General features: G+C 37.2%; 1 protein-coding gene across 8 annotated transcripts in view; it reads left to right on the top strand.

Annotated features, from left to right (window-relative positions):
• The window catches only part of Trmt10a (tRNA methyltransferase 10A), a 133471-nt gene that overhangs the window by 2691 nt on the left and 110762 nt on the right, over positions 1–20018 (top strand). For 4 of the 8 annotated variants that reach the window (XM_003468036.5, XM_013150572.3, XM_013150571.3 and 1 more), the window contains exons 2-8: positions 1850–2057; positions 2881–3043; positions 3656–3727; positions 4762–4836; positions 7239–7388; positions 9403–9508; positions 10971–12523. In XM_003468036.5, coding sequence (XP_003468084.1) covers positions 1870–2057; positions 2881–3043; positions 3656–3727; positions 4762–4836; positions 7239–7388; positions 9403–9508; positions 10971–11200 — 984 coding nt within the window. In that variant the 5' untranslated portion in view covers positions 1850–1869 and the 3' untranslated portion in view covers positions 11201–12523. Of the gene's footprint in view, positions 1–1849; positions 2058–2880; positions 3044–3655; positions 3728–4761; positions 4837–7238; positions 7389–9402; positions 9509–10970; positions 12524–20018 lie in introns of those variants that run through there. The other 4 variants (XM_063260538.1, XM_063260540.1, XM_063260541.1 and 1 more) reach the window with 3 other exon arrangements.

Here is a 20018-nt window from a genome sequence, read left to right as displayed (position 1 = left end):
TCTGCAATATTTACTCGTTTATTTGTTTTGCCAACATATAATAAGCATCAAACAATACCAACCCCTGTGTTAGGGCTGACAGATTGTGCCACTGCCCTTTTAAAGAAAGAAAGAACCATATATAAAGCCGTGGATGTAGCTCAGTAACATAAGTGCCTGCCTGGCAAGCCCAAGGTTGTGAGTTCGATCCCTGGTACCAACAAAACAAAACTGTTGTTTAAATTGTATTTGGAAAATATGTTGTCCACTCATTACTTAAATTTTGTTTTTTTTTTTCTTTTATTAGTAGTTTCTGTATATAGATTTATCAGCCAGTTCTTTAGGAAGAATCAAAAAAATGTTTCTTAGATCGGTAAACATTTAATAGCATCATGCTTACTCTTTTGTGAGAATAGGTAACAAATATATTTTTAAGCTTTGGTATAGATAATCTATTGAAGAGAAAAGAAATTTCAGAATTTCTTAGCTTTCCCCAATCTGAAGGCAAGTTGAGTTCTCAGCAGGATTTAAAATATGTGTGGTTAGATTCCAATGCAGATATGTTTGAGATGACCCTAAGTGTTCCATAAAGCCGGACTGATGACAGAATCAGCTTTCATGGATCGTTTTTCAGCCATGACTAAAGTGGAGTATTCATGTATTTATAATCAAATATACTAGAGGGGAAAGCCAGATTTGTTGTCTGTATTATCCAGTCTGTAAATCACGTAACACCTTTAGTTAGAAGCTTATTGTTAGTGTACAACCAGATAATGAAATGTTCGTTCATTCCTCATTCTGCAGCATTAAAGTTACAGAAAAGTTGCTTTTCTACTTTTTTCTTGTTTTTGGCCCCCCACCCCCATCACTGGGTATTGAGGCCGGGACTGTGCATGTATTAGGCAAGTGCTGCAGGTCTGAGCTGCATCATCATTAACCTTGCTCTTTTGAGATAGTCTTGCTGAACTGCCCAGACTGGCTTCAGACTTGTAATCCTTCTGGCTCCACCTCAGATAGCTGGGGTACACGTTTATGTCAGCATGCCCAGCTTCCATCTCTTTTCTAAAATAATTTTTTTTTTGTAAAAAAAACCAGCATTTTCATTATGTAAAACAAAATGTAGAAAACCATGTGTAAGAATTAAACATGTTTATGTGTGTACACTTTAAATAATCCGTGTAATGGATTTGATTTTTTTTTTTTTGTCTTTTGGTATGAGCAGTTGAACTCATGACCTTGCGCTTGCCAGGCAGGTGCTTATGCTGCTGAGCTAAACCCTCGGCCCAGTGGATTTTTTAAAATAATTGGAGTAATGAATATATTCATTCAAAATATAACCATTTCTCCATCATTAATTTTGGAAATATGATTTTTACTGGCTTCTTAGTGTTCTTCATGCCTGTTACAGATAAACCATAATCTATTTGTTCTCCTTTTGCTGACATTTAACTAGTTTCTAACTTTCCATTGCTAAATGTAACATTACAATGTATGTACTCTGGTGCATTTTCCATGTACATTTCTGATTCTTCATGGGAATTTATTATAAGAAAATAAATTATTTGGTTAGTGTTTTAAGGTTTTAAAATTTTTGAAACAAAAAATTGTGCTGCCTACTGAAAAAATTGTGTGATGACCATCACTAGTGTATGAAAACATCCTATTTGCTCAGCCCTTTACCATCATTGCCTGTGAATGATATTTAATTGGTGTTAAATGATGTTAAAATGGTCTTTGGCAACAAATGACATTTTAATTAACATTGATATTTGTTAATGATGTGAACTATTAATCACATCTGTTGGTCATTTCTGTTTTCTTACATTATATGTTTGTAAATTATGTATTCACATCAAAAATTGCTTTTCAGTTTTTCAGTGGCCCCAAATAATGTCATCTGAAATGTCACCAGATTTTACTGAGACTTCTGGTGCCGAAAGAAATCAAGACTTAACCCAGGATCATCAAGACGAGAGACAGAAACTAAGAGTCGGTGAAGGGAATGAGCCAGTATCTAAACGACAAATGAAGAAGCTAATGAAGCAGAAACAATGGGAAGAACAGCGAGAGCTGCGCAAGTGTGTGTTTCATATATACAAATTCCCGGTCCTATTCAGAAATATGGAATGTAGCCCTGCTGTGGCATATAAAAGTAACTGGATTGTTTAAATTGAGGTTATCCATATTGTTAGCTAAGACTGTCAATTGGCTGTTAAATCTGTATATAGTTTGAATTACTACTTTTTTAAAGAAATGTAGAACTTACACTCAACATATTATATTTTCTCACCCATGACATTGTGAGTGGCAGCACAAGTTCTAAAATAATTAATTTAGAAAAGGGATGTAGTTAGTACATCCTAGATGTGGAATAAAAATAAACAGCTTAACATGGATTTTGCTAGAATGAGTTTTTATGAGAATATTTAAACTACAGCTATTGATGATTCCAAAATTTATGAGAAAAATAAACCACAGGTGATATAGATAGGAAAAAATGAATTTATAAACAACTATTTTTCTTTTTTTATGCCTTGTGAGTGCTGCTATAAAACCATGGGAGAAATGAATGATGAAAGAAAAATCCATCATAGTCAAATTTAGTATTACAAGGTCTTCCTAGGGACAGTGTAATGCCGACTGTAAGTGAAATTATTGAGTATAACTAAGATTTAGATAGAAAGCTTTAGATTATTCTTCAAAGTCATATGTTTTCTGTATAAAATTACCAGATTAACTAAAAAGAATTGATAACATTGTATTTGACCACTTTTGACCCACAGAAGTGACAAATTTCATAGGGTTCAATTTTTTAAAAAAGTATTTTGTTTTTTTTTTAGAAGAGTCTTAAGAATATCTAAATATAGAATTAACAAAAATTACATTGATTACTAATTTTAGACAGAAGCGAAAGGAAAAACGTAAGAGAAAGAAATTGGAGCGACAGTGTCAACTGGAGTCAAACTTGGATGGAAATGACAGGAAACGTGCTCGAAGAGAAGTTGTCCAAAGCACACTCCGCCTTATCATTGACTGTAGTTTCGATGAGTTGATGGTCTTAAAGGTATCATGAATCATTGTCAGAAAAATCCAGTGGGTAAATGAGGCTGAATCATTCCTGTTTTAACTTGTAATGCATATATTAAAGTACATTTCTGGTCAAATTTTCAAGATCTGCCTCTTAATAAATTGCTTTGATATATGCATTTATATGTATGTGTGTGTATGAATATATATATATATATAATATATATATATATATATATATATACTGAAGAGTATATATATATATATGCACACTACATGCGTTTCATAGTTAGTGATGAAAGTCAGTAACTGCATATAAATCATAAAGGTCTATGAGATTTTACCAATGCTATTGGTAAAGTGTCCAGTAACAGTAATAGTATGTTACTGAAAGAGTCTTTTTGTTGTCTCTCAAGTAGGTATTTTTCTGAGCGTGCATTTTAAATGGATACAGAATATGAAATAATGGGGCAGGTACAGAGTATTAACTAACAGTGATCTTGATAGTATGTAAGGAAATTGATCAGTATTAACAGTATAGTAGTTGAAAAGCAACATTCTTCCTGACTAGCCAGTGCTTTGCGTACCCTGTTTTTTTAATCTTATGGAATCACCACTTTATGTTTTAAATATCAATGCTCTTTTATAGGACATTAAGAAACTTCATAAGCAAATTCAGCGGTGTTATGCAGAAAACCGAAGAGCACTACATCCTGTGCAGGTATGGCTAAATAATTTTCATTCATGTCTTTTATGACAAAAGATGTAGATGGCTCCGTTTGGCTTTGCATAGATCATCTTGTTTAATGAATATTTGAACCATTTTGTTTCCTACAAAAAGAAAGGCACATATTTTGAACTTGTTTTCTCATGTGTTACTCTCAAGAACATTCGTTGCAGTCCTTGTCAGTCCTCCCCACAGTGCCCTCTCCACCACTGTGTTGTTGAACGTCTTCACTGCAGGATGCACACGGGTTCTCATGCACTTCTTGGCTCCCAGTTCCATCCAGTGCTGGGACATGGGACAGGGCAGGGGCAGTGCTGGGGCCCCCTTGCCTATTGTGTATTCTAGTTCCCATCACATGAGTTTTGTCTGCCTAAAGAACCTTAGTTTCTTTTGGGGTCAGTCATAATTTGAAAAGTATTTCGTAATCTTGGTTCAAGAGCATAGGCTCACTTATGATGTTTGTTTTTACCAAGTGACAGTTATTTTAGTTTTTTGTATTTTGTAATCTTGTATTACACTTCCATGATAGTTGTTAAATCTTTGTTTTTATCCTTAGACCTTTATAACCTTTGATTCAGATGTAAAATAAGTGTTGAGTTTAAAGTGAAAGAAAATTTTAATTTCTTTGGACTGGTAAGAAAGGTAACACTGGTGCCAAAAAAGGAAAGGGGCATTGAGTTGGCATAGGGGCAGTGCGTTTGCAGAGATCTGAGCATTCTGAAGAGCCGATCACAACTACTTCGAGAATTTTACTAAACCACCAATGCAGAGACTTGATCACAACTACTTCAAAGTGGGACTAAATGTAGAGGAATCCTGATGTTAGTGGATCAGGAGAGGCACCCGTGAAACTTCATTTCTACCTGAGATTTCTTGTATGCTCAAAGTATGTCACAAATCATTTTTTTCCAGGTCAGTGAGAACATATTGTGTCTCATTGATGATCAGATGAATGAACAAGGGAAATAAAACATTGGGCTTAAGTGATGATTTTGTCTTTTTTCCTGTGCTTACCCATCCCTTTCCAGTTTTACTTGACAAGCCATGGAGGTCAGTTGAAAAAGAACATGGATGACAATGACAAAGGATGGGTCAACTGGAAGGTAATGAAAACAGCTCAGCTCTCGCATAGTCCCAGGACCTGCATACTTAAAAAGGCCTGCATGGGTTCTAAATGAAGCAACTAAGCACAGTAATATCCAAATCCTCTATGTTGCTGTACATAAGTCTAAAGCTATATTTTGAAAAAGCTGAAGACTGAAAAAGCTATTAATTTGTACCTGCTCTCATTAAATCTGACTTGCTGTCTTGGCCTACCTTAAAACATACTTTCAAAAAGGAAAACTTTTAGAAGTTTTTCTCCCTAGTGAAATAGCTATGTGGTACATATAAGGTAAGAGTGAAGTTACTCTAAAATTTGAAAGGGTGTCTGGATTCTGTTTCTTCTCAATCTGTGCTAATACGTGGCCCATAGGCGAATGTAACTGTTGAACTCTTGAAACATGGTTGTCTTAGTTTTTATTCATCACTGAGACAAAATACCTGATGCCCAAAGTTGGGAAAGGAAAGGTTTGTTTCCTACAGTTTTTGGAAGTTTCAGTCCATACTCAGTTGGCTCCAAGGTAGGGTGGCATGGTGGGACTGCAGTTCATGGCCGCTGCAAACAGCAAGCAGGAACCAGCAAAAGAGAAAGACACGCCTTCTTCCTGCCATTATGTTATATGCTGGCTCCACCCCTAGGTGGGTGTAGCACTGACACCATCAATCCCAGCGCTAGAGAGTGAACCAATCACAAGTGCACAATGCAAACGCATGAGGCCTGGGGGCCACAGACATAAACCAAGACAGTGATGATAGTCTGAAAGGTAGATTGAGATGTGAAATACTGGATTTCAGAGGGGAGAGAGTTAGAGGGAGGGAGGAAGAGAGAGATATCTTTTATCTAACTTAAAACGTTTATTGTTAAGCAAGCAGTTGTGAGTTCGATCCCTGGTACCGATAAAAAAAAAGACCACACAAAAAAAAAAAAAACCCCCCCAAAAAAACCAAAAAACCCCAAAACATTTATTGTGTGTTTAAGTGATAGTATGAGCATATTGTGTTAATAAAATACATTATTAAGATTATTTTCACTGGTTTTCCCCCTCACATTTTAAATGTAGCTACTAGGGGATTTAAATTATAAATGTTGCTTGTAGTTTTTTTCTTGTCCTGACTGTTCTCAGTCACTTGCACAAATAAAAATAGATTGGTTCAAGACCAACCCCTGAGGGACTCATCTCACCAGGGAAGTAGCTGGTTCTTACTTCTCACACAGATCTTTTAATGGCTCTGTTATTTTATTAATAACTTCTAGTATGAACCACTCAAAGGTTTTTTAACTTTACAGTACAATGTATTCACCTGATGTTTTATGTTTATTCCTTTTTCTAAGAAATAGAGTGGTACTTTGGCTCATGAATTGAATTTGTTCCACAATTCTGGGGAAAATGGCCATGTTAAAAAGAAAAATGCAAGAAAGAGAAAGATGACTCCTGTCGTGTTTGTCAGCTAACACAGAGTTTGCAAATACAAAGTTTTGCCAAATGCTTCTGTCGGCTAACCAAATGGTTTGCAAGTAAAAGCATTCGTGAGTGGAGACACCCCCGTAGCAGTAAGAATAGGCATACTTTGAGTTATGTCTTGCTCTGTTTATGATTTGTGCCATCATTTTTCAGAGAAATAGGAGATTCTCTGGCATCTAGTTATGCCTGTTGAGGCCCATATTAAGTGTAGTGTTTAAATTTATACTATACTGTCTTAGAAAGTGGCTGTTGATGAGTAAGTAACTGATACATTTTAGATGTGTGCTGCTTTCTTGATTTCCTTAAAAGTTACTGGGGAAGAGTCACCTGAGACTGGTCACACTTCTGCTCGGTTGATGGCGTTTGCAAAATCCTGGATGCCAACTATTGTTCAGTCTTATGCCTTTGCCCTGAGGGTTTTGGTAGAGACCTTTTCAAAGGTGTATATGTGTAAAAACCGACACGTTTAAAGTTAAAACTATAAGCAGTTTCCTTTTCATGATTGAAACAGAAAGGAAGTAAAAAATTTTTTTGGTGAGAAGCCAATGAGAGTAACTAGAGAATAAAAATGCATTTGTTTTGTTGCAACACATAAAGTTGGAAATGTGCCTTGGGAAAGAATTGCTTAAGTTAAAGAGTTTGAATTTTATCTGTCCGGGAAAGGATACTGAAAGTAGTATTTTTAGAAGTTCACCATAATTGTATAGAAGTAAATTGGAAAGGTCTGAGGCCAGAGACGGGAATAAAACTAGGAGGCTGCTTCAGTAATCCAGGTGTAATACGGTAGGCATTAGAGGAGAGTATTCTAAACAAAGATACTATAATGATACTCTTTCAAACTTCCTTTGAGATGGTTTTGTATGAGTTTGTTTTCAGAAAAGAAGAGAATCCTTTTTGACTAACTTTCACAAAATCCTGTTTCAAACCCTTGTTCTTTAAAGGATATCCACATCAAACCAGAGCACTATAGTGAACTCATTAAAAAAGAAGACCTGGTCTATCTTACATCAGATTCTCCTAATGTCCTGCAGGAATTAGATGAGTCAAAGGCCTATGTGATTGGAGGACTGGTAGATCACAACCATCACAAGGTACTATTAAGTTTTCTTGTTTTGTTCATACATACTTAAAATTTGTATTTCAGCATTTCCTGATAACTTATTGAGCACCTACTATTTTAACCATGCCTTGAGCTAAGCACAGGTGTGTTAACTTCTTGCTCTTGGTACAAGTAAAGTGAATTCAGCATATTTTCCATCTTTATTTCACAGATAAGGGCTCTGAGGCCCCCCAAAATTAAGCTTACAATCTACAGTGGTAGGTGGTGAATCACACTGTTTGAAACAAAGTAGACTGCTCCTAAATCCATGTATTTAAGCACTCTGCTATACTGAGGGATGCTGCTGCTAGTGCACTGCTAAGCCGTTGATATTTATAACAGGTTTTTGTTTGTTTTGAGCCAGCGTCTTGTGTAGTTCAGGCCAGCCTAGAACCCTTAGTAATTCTCTTGCCTCTGTCTCCCAAGCACTAGGATTTCATGTGTGTGCCACCATATCTGGCTTGTACCAGTTTTTTGTTTTGTTTTGTTGGGTTAGTACTGGGAATCTATACCAGTTTTTAAATAAAAGATTTTCATGTGAAGTTTTTCTAGTCCTTTATAGAGTATTTGTAGTTTTCTCTCTTCCCATCCCATACATTTTTTCCAAATGAAGTTATGAAAATCCTTTCTGAGGGATCATCTTGTACTTCGTCAGGTGCTTTGCAGCCTGCTGAGTTCAGCTGAGCTAAGGAAAAAGCATGATTGTTCAGCAAAGCAGTAAGAAGCAATTCCTTACTTCCTGACCCCTGAGCAGGCAGAGTTACCTCGAGTGCTGCCGGTGTTTGCGTCTGCTTGTACGTGCGGAAGCTGTGAGTGTTGAGTGCACGAGAGGCAGACAGACTGAGAGACTGAGTTTGAAGGTGATAATCAGTTTAAATTTAAGTCTTCAGAAGTGGCTTCCAAATGGGATATGTGCAGAACTAGACTTTTTTTTATGTTGTGTGTTTTTCTTTGTTTTTTTTTTTTTGAGACGAGATCTCACTATGCAGTTCAGCCTGACCTTGAGCTCACTTTGTGGCCCAGGCTGGTCTTGAACTTGCAACAGTTCTCCCACCTCAGCCTCCGAGTGCTGGGATTACAGGCGTGAGCCACCACGCCCGGCTTGTGTGTGTTTCTGAACTAATACAATTTTGTTTACAAGAGCACCCCTCTGACTTATTATTTCCCTCCAGGTATGTAGGCTAGTAGTTGAGAAACATAGCTCTCTCTTTCCCTTGTGCTGTCTTGGCCGTGTCAGACCTAGTTAGACATAGACATCAAGATTTTAGTTTAGAGAATAGATGAAATTCTTATTCAACAGATTTTTAATTGGTGGAAAGAGAAAATAAAATTTATGACAGGTTTTTAAATCTTTTCACTAAATCTGTTTTTGTCATTTGTTCCTCTTACTGTTAAGTAATTGAAACTTTTATTTTTTTTTTTACTCATAGAATGAGTGATTGTGCATCTCGTGGCATTCAGTTTAGTTATTTATTTGGGGTTTGGAGGGAATGAACCTATGGCTTTTACACTGAGCTACTTCCACAGCACCCTTTAAAATTTTTAAACTATAATTTTTATTTTGAGATGAAGTCTCACTTAATTGCCAGGATGGAGCTAAAGCTTGCAGTCCTCCTGCTCAACCACACAGGGTTCTGAGGTTCTAGGTGTGCTGCAACACCACACCCAGCTAAGTTTGAGAATTTTAAACAGAAAAACGCAGTAAACAATTGTGAAAACATACTGTTTTCAAAAGGCAAGTGAACTAGATTTTTGTTACAGTTTTTCCACTGAGGACTTCTGTATGAATGTGAATAGACTTGATTTGGCTTCAATATTTGTGAATTGAAAAAGTTAAAACTAATGATCTGAACATTTTAATGGTTAAGAGAATGTTTCCAAATTAGCAGATACCTCACCCTTTTCAAATAATAGCCTCTGAACTAAAGACTTTTCCTGAAGTCATACTGTCATAGACTTCGTAATAATCCAATGTCCTGGTCTAAGCTCTAGCACCCTTGTTTTAGGGATTCACATATAAACAAGCATCAGATTACGGGATTGATCATGCCCAGCTACCCCTTGGAAATTTTGTGAAGATGAATAGTCGGAAAGTTCTGGCAGTTAATCACGGTAAGATGAAACAGATTTCTGAGAGATTTGGACAAATAGTACTACATCTTCCTGGAGAAACAAAATTTTAGCACTTGTAATTTATTCAAATAACGAAGATGATAATGCATGTTTTGGAAAATTTTGATAGTACACAAAAGTATGAAAATAAATAGATACAATCTCATTATTCAGGGATACTTATTACTGACTTTTTGATGTGTTTCTTTCAGTTCTTTTCCCATTCTTATATATGTATAATTGGACTCTTACTCTATTGCATACAATGTTTTTAAATAGTATTTTACCCCATTTATCATTATGTATTTCCATATCACTGAATCATTATTAATGGCTTATATAACTTTCATCATGTAAATACAGACATTCCTCATTTACTGACTGAGTTCCAGTACTGCAATGAGGTTAACTGAATTGGTTGTTAAATGAGTTGTATACAGTATGTATTACAATATAGAACAAAGAGGTGGTCAAAGGAAGCTCCAGCTTGATGACTTTGCTTTTATTTACATAACTTATATGCAGCACTGTACTATATGATAGGACCTAAAACTATAGTACTATACAGTACCATCAACAAAAATTATAATACTGTATAGACAAGGAGTACTATACAAAAAGACATTCAGGCTGTATAAACAAGATGCACAGAACTGGACAAAAACAAAAGATGGGTCAGAAGTCTGAGCAGCGCACCTCTGTCGTAGTTTAGTTATTAAAAAAGATAGGGTACTATATGACAAATATCTTATTCAATAACCATCTTCCTTTTGTTCAAAATTGTTTTTGCTGTCATGCACAATACTGTAATGAACTTACTTGGGCCTGATTCTTAGACTGGAGTCTTGCTTTCTCAAACTTTTTTAAGGAAAGGTTTTAGTTAATATGCAACTATCTAATTGAACCTTAAATATCTTTTTTATAGCAGGCTTTAGGGCATTATAGAAATTATTGATTCAATGGGTGAACAGCCTCTAAAACCTTTTATATGTAATAGAAATTATTTTTCCACAAAATAATCCAAAATTGCTCTTTGGCACTATGTTGAAGTGAGAGTACATTAGAGATATATTGATAATATTTATTCCTTAATGTTAAAACAAATGAAAACAGCAGATGAGAAGCCGTCTGGAGTGAGTGGTTCATTACAGGAAACCTAGAAGAAAATAAGATGAATATTAACCATGTGTCTTTAGCTATGTTAGTACATAGAAATAAAGAAACAAAGGGAATAAAAAGAGGAAATGTGCATTGATCACAGTTGAGGAGCAGCTGTGTAAGTGTCTGTGGCTTGAGAGCTGCCTCTGGAAGCTCGTGAGCCGTGGGGCAGGTGGACCCCGACAGGCAGCAGGAAGAGGTAAGAATGAAGTAGTCGTTATGCCAAACTCTGTACTTTAGAAGACAGAATGCAGTGTTGGGATGGACTTGGCCGAGGAATGTATGGAGTGTGTCTTTATTGCAGTATTTGAGATTATTCTGGAATACCTGCATACAAGAGACTGGCAAGAAGCATTTTTCACTATCTTGCCCCAGCGGAAAGGAGCTGTTCCCACAGACAAAGCCTGTGACAGTTCTTCCCAGCACCAGCAGGTGGCCAGAACTGAAGGTGGATCCGACAGTGAGGGTGACCACAGCAGGGATGAGCCGGATTCACTGCATCCAAAGGAGGCGCACGATGAAGAGAACCACTGAGTCCACAGTGAATCTGCCACGTGGATGCCACCTGGTTCCCTTTGAGCTTAGGGATGCATTAGGAGGAAGTGACAAACGAGGTGCTTCTCAGAATGTCACAGAACACAATGTTATTCTCTCTTATATATGTTGTGAATTTAAAACTCTCTTGGACTAAATAACAAAAACGCTTTATACTTTCAGGAATTTTTAAAGAAGATTTAAACGTGTATATCTTTTTTGTTAAGATTCGAAGAAGAGTTTTAGAAAATTTTACTTTGTTACCTTCATCAGGTAGAGTACCTTCATTTTCTGGAATATGTTTTCCAGAATGTGCCTTCTGATCTTCAGTTTTACTCTTTTATGTTCAGATCAACACCTTTTGATCTATGGCCTGTTTATTTGTGAGGGCAGATGTACTGTGAGTACGCTAAAATGTCTTATAGAGGAATTACCCTCTATCTGCAGATTTCATTTTCAACTTAGGTACTGCAAAGAAATACCATAACACTGGGCAGAAATGCAGTTTGCTGGACGCACCCCATCTCCTCTGGGTTGTGGAGCCTGTCCTGTGTCTCCTTTGTATTGTCTCTTGTGGAAATCATTGCACAAAATTGAGAATTTTTTAATACACTCTTAATTTCTATAATTGTAGTAAATTACTCCAGTTATACATACAAGTGAATGTTTGCTGGCTAGATTATTTTATAAGGCTGTTACTTTTGAAGGATCAATTTAATCTATACTGAATTTAAAATAAAATAGGTCTTTGTTATGCCTTCTATATTTTTTAAAAATAAAACATTTGTTGGTGAATATTGTGCAGCTGCTTCATCATATAGTAATAATCAAACTAATGTAAATGTTTCTGTTTCTGTAACAAATATATGAGAGTGGACACATTGTTGCATTTACATGTTTGTCCCTGTCATTATATGGTTATCGGTTATTAGGTAGTGAAACCTATCAGGACTTACTTGTTTTGTTTGTGTGAATGCTTGTGTCAGACACTAAGAACAATGTGAACCTCATGAAGTGCAGACATTCATCACTGAACATTTGCTTGGAATTGTTGGCAGGGGAGGATGTGTGGGAGGCCAGCAAAGGAGAATTGAGGCCCACTTGGCCTCTTCTGTGGGCAACAAGGAGAAACAGGCTGGGATAATGGCATGTTGTAGGTTCTCGGAAAAGTCAATTCAGCTGAGATTAAGTTGTTACCAGAGCATGTACTATTGGGTACTGCACCGCAGATAAATCTTGTATTACTCAACTGCTTGTATCTGTGTTTGAGTAAATAAAGGCAGGATGAGCCAGATGCTCGAGGCTCCTCTGCCTACTAGAGTCTCCCTGGCTGTCTATATGTTAAATTAACTGTGTCTGTTTGTCTTTCATCCTTATTTGTCCCTGGGTCAGTGGTGACAAACTAGCAGGACTAGGTCCCTGTAAATGGTGCCTGGGAGGGGAAAGACCAGAGCAGGCTGGTTCCCTATGAGTGACTCATGGTCAGGAATTTGGGACCAGTGTAGACCAGTACGGGCTAAAAGGAAGATGTTTTGGCTTCAAATTGCTAACTAGAGGATTATATTTAACATAAAGTGATTATTCTCAATCACAGGTGAAATAAAATTTCAGGAGCCTTCACTCAGGGCTCAAGGGAGATTTTCACAGGTGAGGTTCCAAGGTTAAAGAATGCACATGTGCAGGACATCAGCAGCAACAGCAGGCAGCATGGAGCAGAGCAGAGCAGAGCAGAGCACAGAGCCAGAGGCAGAGAGCTGCCTGCATCTTTATTGTGTAATTCTTAATACAAGTTGTTACCTCATGTTTACATTCTTACATAGTGCCGTCACCAGCGCATGTGTGTTTGCCTGTGCTAAGTCACAGGAATGGAATTACTTCCCGCTGTGCCTCTGCTGTACAGGCGAGGTCACTCGCTCAGGGGTTCTCACATGCCCTTGAGCTTTGAAGCAGTCTCAGTGGTTCCCCACAACTTGAGTTTTGTACAAATCAGTTTATTTTCTTTGAAAACCTGTGATATTTAAACATGAATTCTAGTACATATACATTATATTCAGCTTACACATTTAATAGAAAATTTATTGGGTTTAGTATTGATGTTTACTGACTCTTATTTTTTTTCCCTTTTTCTTGGTACCTGTTATAGTTAACCATTTTAGTAAGGTCTGTAAGGCAGGTAGACCTGCACTTCTCAAAGAAGAAACCTTGTAAGTTTTATTTTTCAAAGGTTCAGACTTCTGTAAGTACGATTTACTGTATGTAATACTGTCTTTTACTTAATCATTTTATGAATAATAGGGCACTGTATAATTCTGAAAGGTGAAGGAAACCATTACAAGTATCACATACTTTAATTTTCATTATTTACGAAAAGTACAAAAAGTATTAGTTTCCTAGGGTTGCCATGAGGAATCACTAAAAACTGGGTGGTTTAAAAATGAGAAATTTATTCTCAAAATAGTTTTGGAGACTGAAAGCCCAGAATCAGGTATTGCAGGGCCATGCCCCTCCAGATGCCCCCGAAGAGCCTTTCTTTGCCTGCTGGCTTTCAGTGTTTGTCACCGATGCCTGCTGTGCCTGGCTTGCAGGTCCAGCCACTCTCTGCTGTTACATGATCTAGCCTCTAGCCCTCTTCACCAGCATCCATTGTGGCCTCATTTTAGCCCGACTACATCTGTGAACCCCCTATTTCCAAATCAGGCACTTCCATTGGTTACCAGATGTCAGGACTTGATTTGTCTTTGGGGATACTGCTCCCCTCTAGTACCTCATACCTTGTCATGGGTTGGTGACCAGAAGGCAGTGACTGTAATCTCTTCTAAAAGAATTAATTTCTGAAGGATTTTTAAATTGGTTTAAAATAATATTTAAGCTTTCTCTTAATCACTTTATCCTTTTTTTCCCAACTGTTTTGGTTTATTTAGATGCATAATTAGCTAAAAACTAAATACTAAAATCATTTGTATTAGAACATAATAAAGATAAGGGATTAGCTAATCCTTAACATAAAAACATCACAAGGCTATTTATCTGCTGAAATAAAAGGATTTCCCCTCACTTAATTTTTTTTTTTTTAATAACATACACTCTTAGTGAAGCAATGTTGTTTATTTTGGTACTGGGGATGGTACAGAGCTATGTCGTCACCTCTGCCCCCTGCCCCGTTTATTTTGAGGCAGTGGCTCAGTAAACTTCCCTGGGGGGATTTGAACGTGTGATCCTCCTATCCAGCCTCTGCCAGTGCTAGGAATGTGGGTGTGTGCCACTGCACCCACCTAAGCCAGTTTATTCTTAAGGAAAGGAGCACTCTTTAGTCTGGTTCTCTAGAGACCCATCCTTGGACTTCTTGTAGCATTTGAAAAATACTGAAAATGGAAAAACTCATGTCTTTTAAGAGGTGCATGATCAATAACACAACCGTGTTGCTAGCGTAAGTGATATTTCAGTTTATAGACAGGGTCCTTGAGATGGCAAAAATTGTCTGTAGAATATTGATGATGTGTACAGATGGCAGATGAGAAGCTAGATAAGAAACAAAAGGGAAGGCTGGGTGTGGTGGTGCATGCCTGTAATCCCAGGACTCGGAGTCTGTGGCAGGAGGACTGCTGTGAGTTTGAGGCCAACTTGGGCTACAAAGTGAGTTCAAGGCCAGCCTGAACTGTGTAGTGAGACACTGTATCAAAAAGAAAATAAAGAGTGGATAAACATTAAGGATTATTAGAATCAAGGCAACGAGGGGCTGAGGCAGTTAACTTTGATTCCAGTTAGGATAGAGATATTTATCTGTTCAGGATCAGATACAAGCTTATAGTGCAAGCCAGAGAGACCAGGACTACACTGAATGGGGAAGAGGAGGAGAAGAAAGGAATAATGGAAGCCTGCTACTTGTTGATCCTAAGGCTTCAGGCAGGTTATTCCACACTTACAGTCTCAGTATCCTCATCTGTAAAGTAAGGTGCTCACCCATGTACTGTATCTTTTATTAATGCTCGTACAAAGTTATACTTGAAGATAAGTAGTAGCTAACTTGGTAATGCTTTTATATTGCCTTTCACTGATTTCTGGCTTCATTTCCTTTGTTTCCTTCTCTTTCTGTCAGCTTCCCCCTCTCTAAAAGTAGGCTCCAGATTCTCAGGAATCCAGGCTTGGGCAAATGTAGGCTCCATGCAGTACCAAATGAACATTAGATAATTTATAGATCTCTTAGTGGAGCATTCATAAAGCAATAAGCAATAAAAACAATACTAAGAAAATATAATAACTTCACAAGACTGTCGTCTATCATAAAATATAAAGGGTCTAAAATCACCAAGATTGGATTAGAAAAGTTGATATATACAGCATTTAAATAAAATTTGTAATGTTGAAGATTAAGGAAGTTCCAATGGTTGGCTTCTGATTTCCTCCATCTCATTGTATAAAGAATTGAAAAAAATCAGACCCCCAAATTCAAAGGCCCAACCCAAAAAATTGCCATTTGAGATGAATGCCCACTTCTCAGATGAAGAAAGACAAAAATGGCAAATAAATACATGAAAAAATTTCAATATCATTGGTCATTTGAAAGTTGTAAATTAGAACAACATTGAGAGTCTCCAGAAAAAATGGCTGTCATCAAGAAATTAACCAGTAACTTATTCCTGGTACAAAAAAAAGAGAAATTAACCAGTAACAAATGCTGAAGCCTGTAATCTCACCATTCAAGAGGCTGGGGCAGAAGATCATTACAAATTTGAGATCAGCTGGGGCTGCAAAGTAAGCTCAAGGCCAGTCTGAACTACATAGTGAGACCCTCTTAAAAAGACCAAAAAAAAAAAAAAAAAAAAAAAATTGAGGGGGCTGCAAGGAAAAAAGAACCCTTTTCCACTGTTAGTGGGAGTGCAGACTGGTGCAACAGCTGTGGAAATTAGTGTGGAGATTCCTCAAAAAAGGAGGATTACAGGTCTCATTTGACCCAGCTATTCCCCTTCTAGATCTCTTCCTGGAAGAATTAAAAACATTGTACCACAGTGATATATGTACACCCATATTTGCAGCAGCATAGGTTGTAGTAGCTAAATCTTGAGAATAACCCAAATACTCATCAACAGTGAATGGATAAAAATGATGTGATATTTATACAATGGAATGCTATTCAGCCATAGAGAATACACTTGAGACTTTTTTATTTTAAAGAGAATAAAAACACAACACAACAAAACAGAACAAAGCAGATTAGAGCAGAACAATGCAAGAGAGGAGCTAAAGATGGTGGATCAATAAGCAGCAGAATACAGAGCTTCCTGAGACAGACAACTCAGATGCCAGAATAAAACATCATGAAGAGGTCCTCTCATCCCAGGAAGAAACTAAAGGGAAAGGAGCTGGTCTAACATGCAGTCCCAGGGCTATCATTTGAACAGCTAAGATTATGTCTGAACTCTTGCCACTGCAACTTGCTCCAGCTGCCCGAGCTCCTGCCATGACTCGCTGCAGCCACGGTTGTACTAGAGTCAGAGGTCAGTGAGCCCTACGGAGAATGGAGTTGGCAAGAGACCTGTATTGACCTGTGGTAAGTGCTGGGAATAAGACCTTCCCACAGGAAAGAGGCAACCAACTGGATAACATGTTGGAATTGGACAGGATGGGAAGGAACAAGGAACAGCAGTGACTTCAGTCAGTTGTTCCCTTCCCAGACCAGATTGGTGGAATCTGCTTGACCTGGGTCATGCCAGGGGCATGGAAGTCATCCCAAGCCACTTCCATATATATGGCACACACTAACACAGTGAAGGCCGCTGTAGGTTGAGTGACGTGGAGGGGAAGGGCTAGCATATGCCACCCCTGTTTGCACCTCAGTGACCAACAGCAAACTGGAGAGGACAGAAATCCCTAGCCAGCGTACTTCAGATGAACCATAACCAACAAGGAAAGGGGCTGGACCTTTTCTATACACCTGTTTGGAAGAAAGCAAAAACATGACAAGAGAAATAAGAAAAAGTGCCCAGGCCCCAGCTCTGAGAACATTGATCCAGGAGAGGTAAATACAAAAAAGATTGAGGACAACAAACATGTAATATCAGACATAGCATCAGTGGACATTAAGAGATATTTTTGGGCCCTCATAGGTGAGCTCAAAAGTGAATTTTTTTATCAGTACTGGGATTGAACTCACAACTGCCTGCTTGCAAGGCAGGTGCTTATGCCGCTGAGCTAAATCCCCAGCCCCAAAAATGAAATATTTAATCAAGTAAAGCAATATATAAGTAGATTAATAAAAGAAATGCTAAGCACCCTTCAAGACACAGAAGAATGGAGGAACACAAAAAAAAAGGAGAGAAACATTGGATGAAGAATGTAAATAAAACCTAGAATACATGAAGCAGATTCAAATAGATTATCAGATAATTAGAAACTCCATTGAAAGCTGGAAAAACTGCTCGAAAGAAACTAAGGATAGACTATCAGAACTTGAAGATAGGTTTGCAATGTGTGATCATGAAAGGAAAGATCTCTTACAAGTAACAAACATGCATTAACAATACAAAGGCTAGAAGTTGGTAGGATCTATAACAAGAGTAAAGAATGTGAATGAAGAAGCAAGGGTAAAAACAAAGGAAATACAAAGGCTATTCACAGAAATAAATAAGGAAAATGTCTCAAGCATAGGAAAAGGAAATGATATTCAGATGTATGAGGCATACAGAACTCCAGCCACCTACAATCAAAACAGAGCTACACCCAGACATAAGATCTCAGAAATTCAATATAAGAACAATGTTAAAAGCCGTCAGAAAAGAAACAGATCACCTATAAAGGAAAACTCTTCAAAATCATGGCAGACCTCTCGACACAGACCATCAAATCAAGAAGAGCTTGGAATGAAGTATTCTAAGCCCTGAAAGAAAATAACCTCCATCTCATATTGATGTACTGTGCAAAATTGTCTTTAGAAATTAATGGAGAAACAAAATGCTTCCAAGACAAAGAGGAACTGGGGGAATTCGTGACCACCAATCCAACTCTACAGAGAATACTGCAGGACATTCTAGAGAGAGAAAACAAGTACCAGGATTTCACGAAGTGTGACAGAGAGGCCTCAATGATAGGGCAGAATGTGGAATGAAGGAGAAGCAGACAACTAATGGCAGAAAAATAGCATAGTAGAAATGAGGCAGAGAAGGTTGGCTATAATCACTAATTTAGATGGCCTTGATACACTAAATAAAAAAAAAAGAATCACAGGCAGAGTAGATCATGAGTAGGGTCCACCAAGATGCTCTGTATAGGAAATATAATTAACATGAAAAAGAGTTTATGGACCAAAATCAAATATGAGAAAACAATGTTCTATGTGACAGGGAACCAGAGAGTAACACGTGCAGATAGGTTGGAAAGACAGGGCTTTGTAGGTAAAGGAATACAACTTGAGATCAAGTCCAGGAATGAGAAGGTTTGGAACCACTTAGGTATATAGCAATCTAAAAGAGGGAGTTGGTGGGACCCAAAAGGGTACCTTGTGAGAGTGAAAGGGGAGGAATAGTCTAAAAAAAGAAGGCAGAGGATATTGTTAATAGTGTATCAGGATTTAAAACCCACATTTTCACACCACTCTGTTTGGATAGATTATATTCTGCTACAGTTTGTCTACTTGCACTAGATTTGAGGGCCCAGACAGCTATCTCAAAAATAATAGAAGATAGTACAGTAATCGTCCTTAACTTCCTATTAACTTAATCTGAAGCCCTGTGTAACTTATACTGTTTACCATGACTGATCCTAGTTGAATCTGGTTTGTTAGATTGCTGTTTGGTATTGACAGATTTTATTCAAATCTGTTATGATTGATAGTATCAAGTCTAAGAGTATAGGCAACTACACTGAAGATGACAAAATTCACTAGGATACCCACTCTGGTTTTATTATTACCTGCTTTTGAAGTTTTACACTATCTACAATGTTTCATTTTTATCAATATTGGTATGTACTACTGTATACAATTATACTATGCCTGATGATATAGACAATTCTATTGAAGATAATAAAAGACAACACAGTAACCATTGTAGAACACCTTGTATTATGGTTTTATATGAATTTTTCATTTCATGTTTTTATAGGAATATGTTGTTTTGTCTTGCTTTGTTTTGTTTCTCCCTCTAATACAGAAAGAATAGAAATACATGTAGAGACTCATGCGTAGAACCTATAAACATTTTATGAGAACTGATCATATAACGCATGATGAAATGAACAACTACTTTGAAGAAAAGAGACACTACAGTATCCAGTGCTGATCCCGTAGCATCATGATGTAAAATCCAGCAATACTAATCTTTGTTCAGAGTAATTTTAGCCTGTTTTGTTTTGTTTAATCTTAACATACATGCAGGTATGGACAGCTATTTTGAAGAGAATGAGAGACACAATGATAGCCATTGTTGACATCCCTGTTTTCTGATCTTGAAGACCTAAAACACCTTCCTCATCTTGTTCAGATCAGTTGTATACCAGGTTGTTTCATGTGAATTCTCTGTAGGAAGATATGGTCAACTATTTGGAAGAAAACAGACAGTATGATAGATAGTGATCTCTGATTGTCTTGCTTTGAAATTTATGTCTCTTACATTGCTTTCTTATGTTCTGTTCTGTTGTGTTCAATTTTACCCTCTTTAAAATAGTAAAAAAAGGAAGAAAGAAGAAATTAAGTCAATTATTGACAGTGCAGATCTTTCCACAGTTGTAACTTTTTAAAAATGTTTTAAAAATCGCAGCAACTGTCTTTCTGACTTTTATACAGTCTTCCTTTGTGGCTGAGTCACATGCTTTGATTTCTTGTTTA

Source organism: Cavia porcellus, unplaced genomic scaffold (genome assembly GCF_034190915.1).
Source record: "Cavia porcellus strain 051 isolate PalLab524CR breed Dunkin Hartley unplaced genomic scaffold, mCavPor4.1 scaffold_14, whole genome shotgun sequence".
Taxonomy (NCBI): Eukaryota; Metazoa; Chordata; class Mammalia; order Rodentia; family Caviidae; genus Cavia; species Cavia porcellus.
Note: the sequence above shows the minus strand (reverse complement) of the source record. Positions and strands in the feature narration are given on the sequence as shown.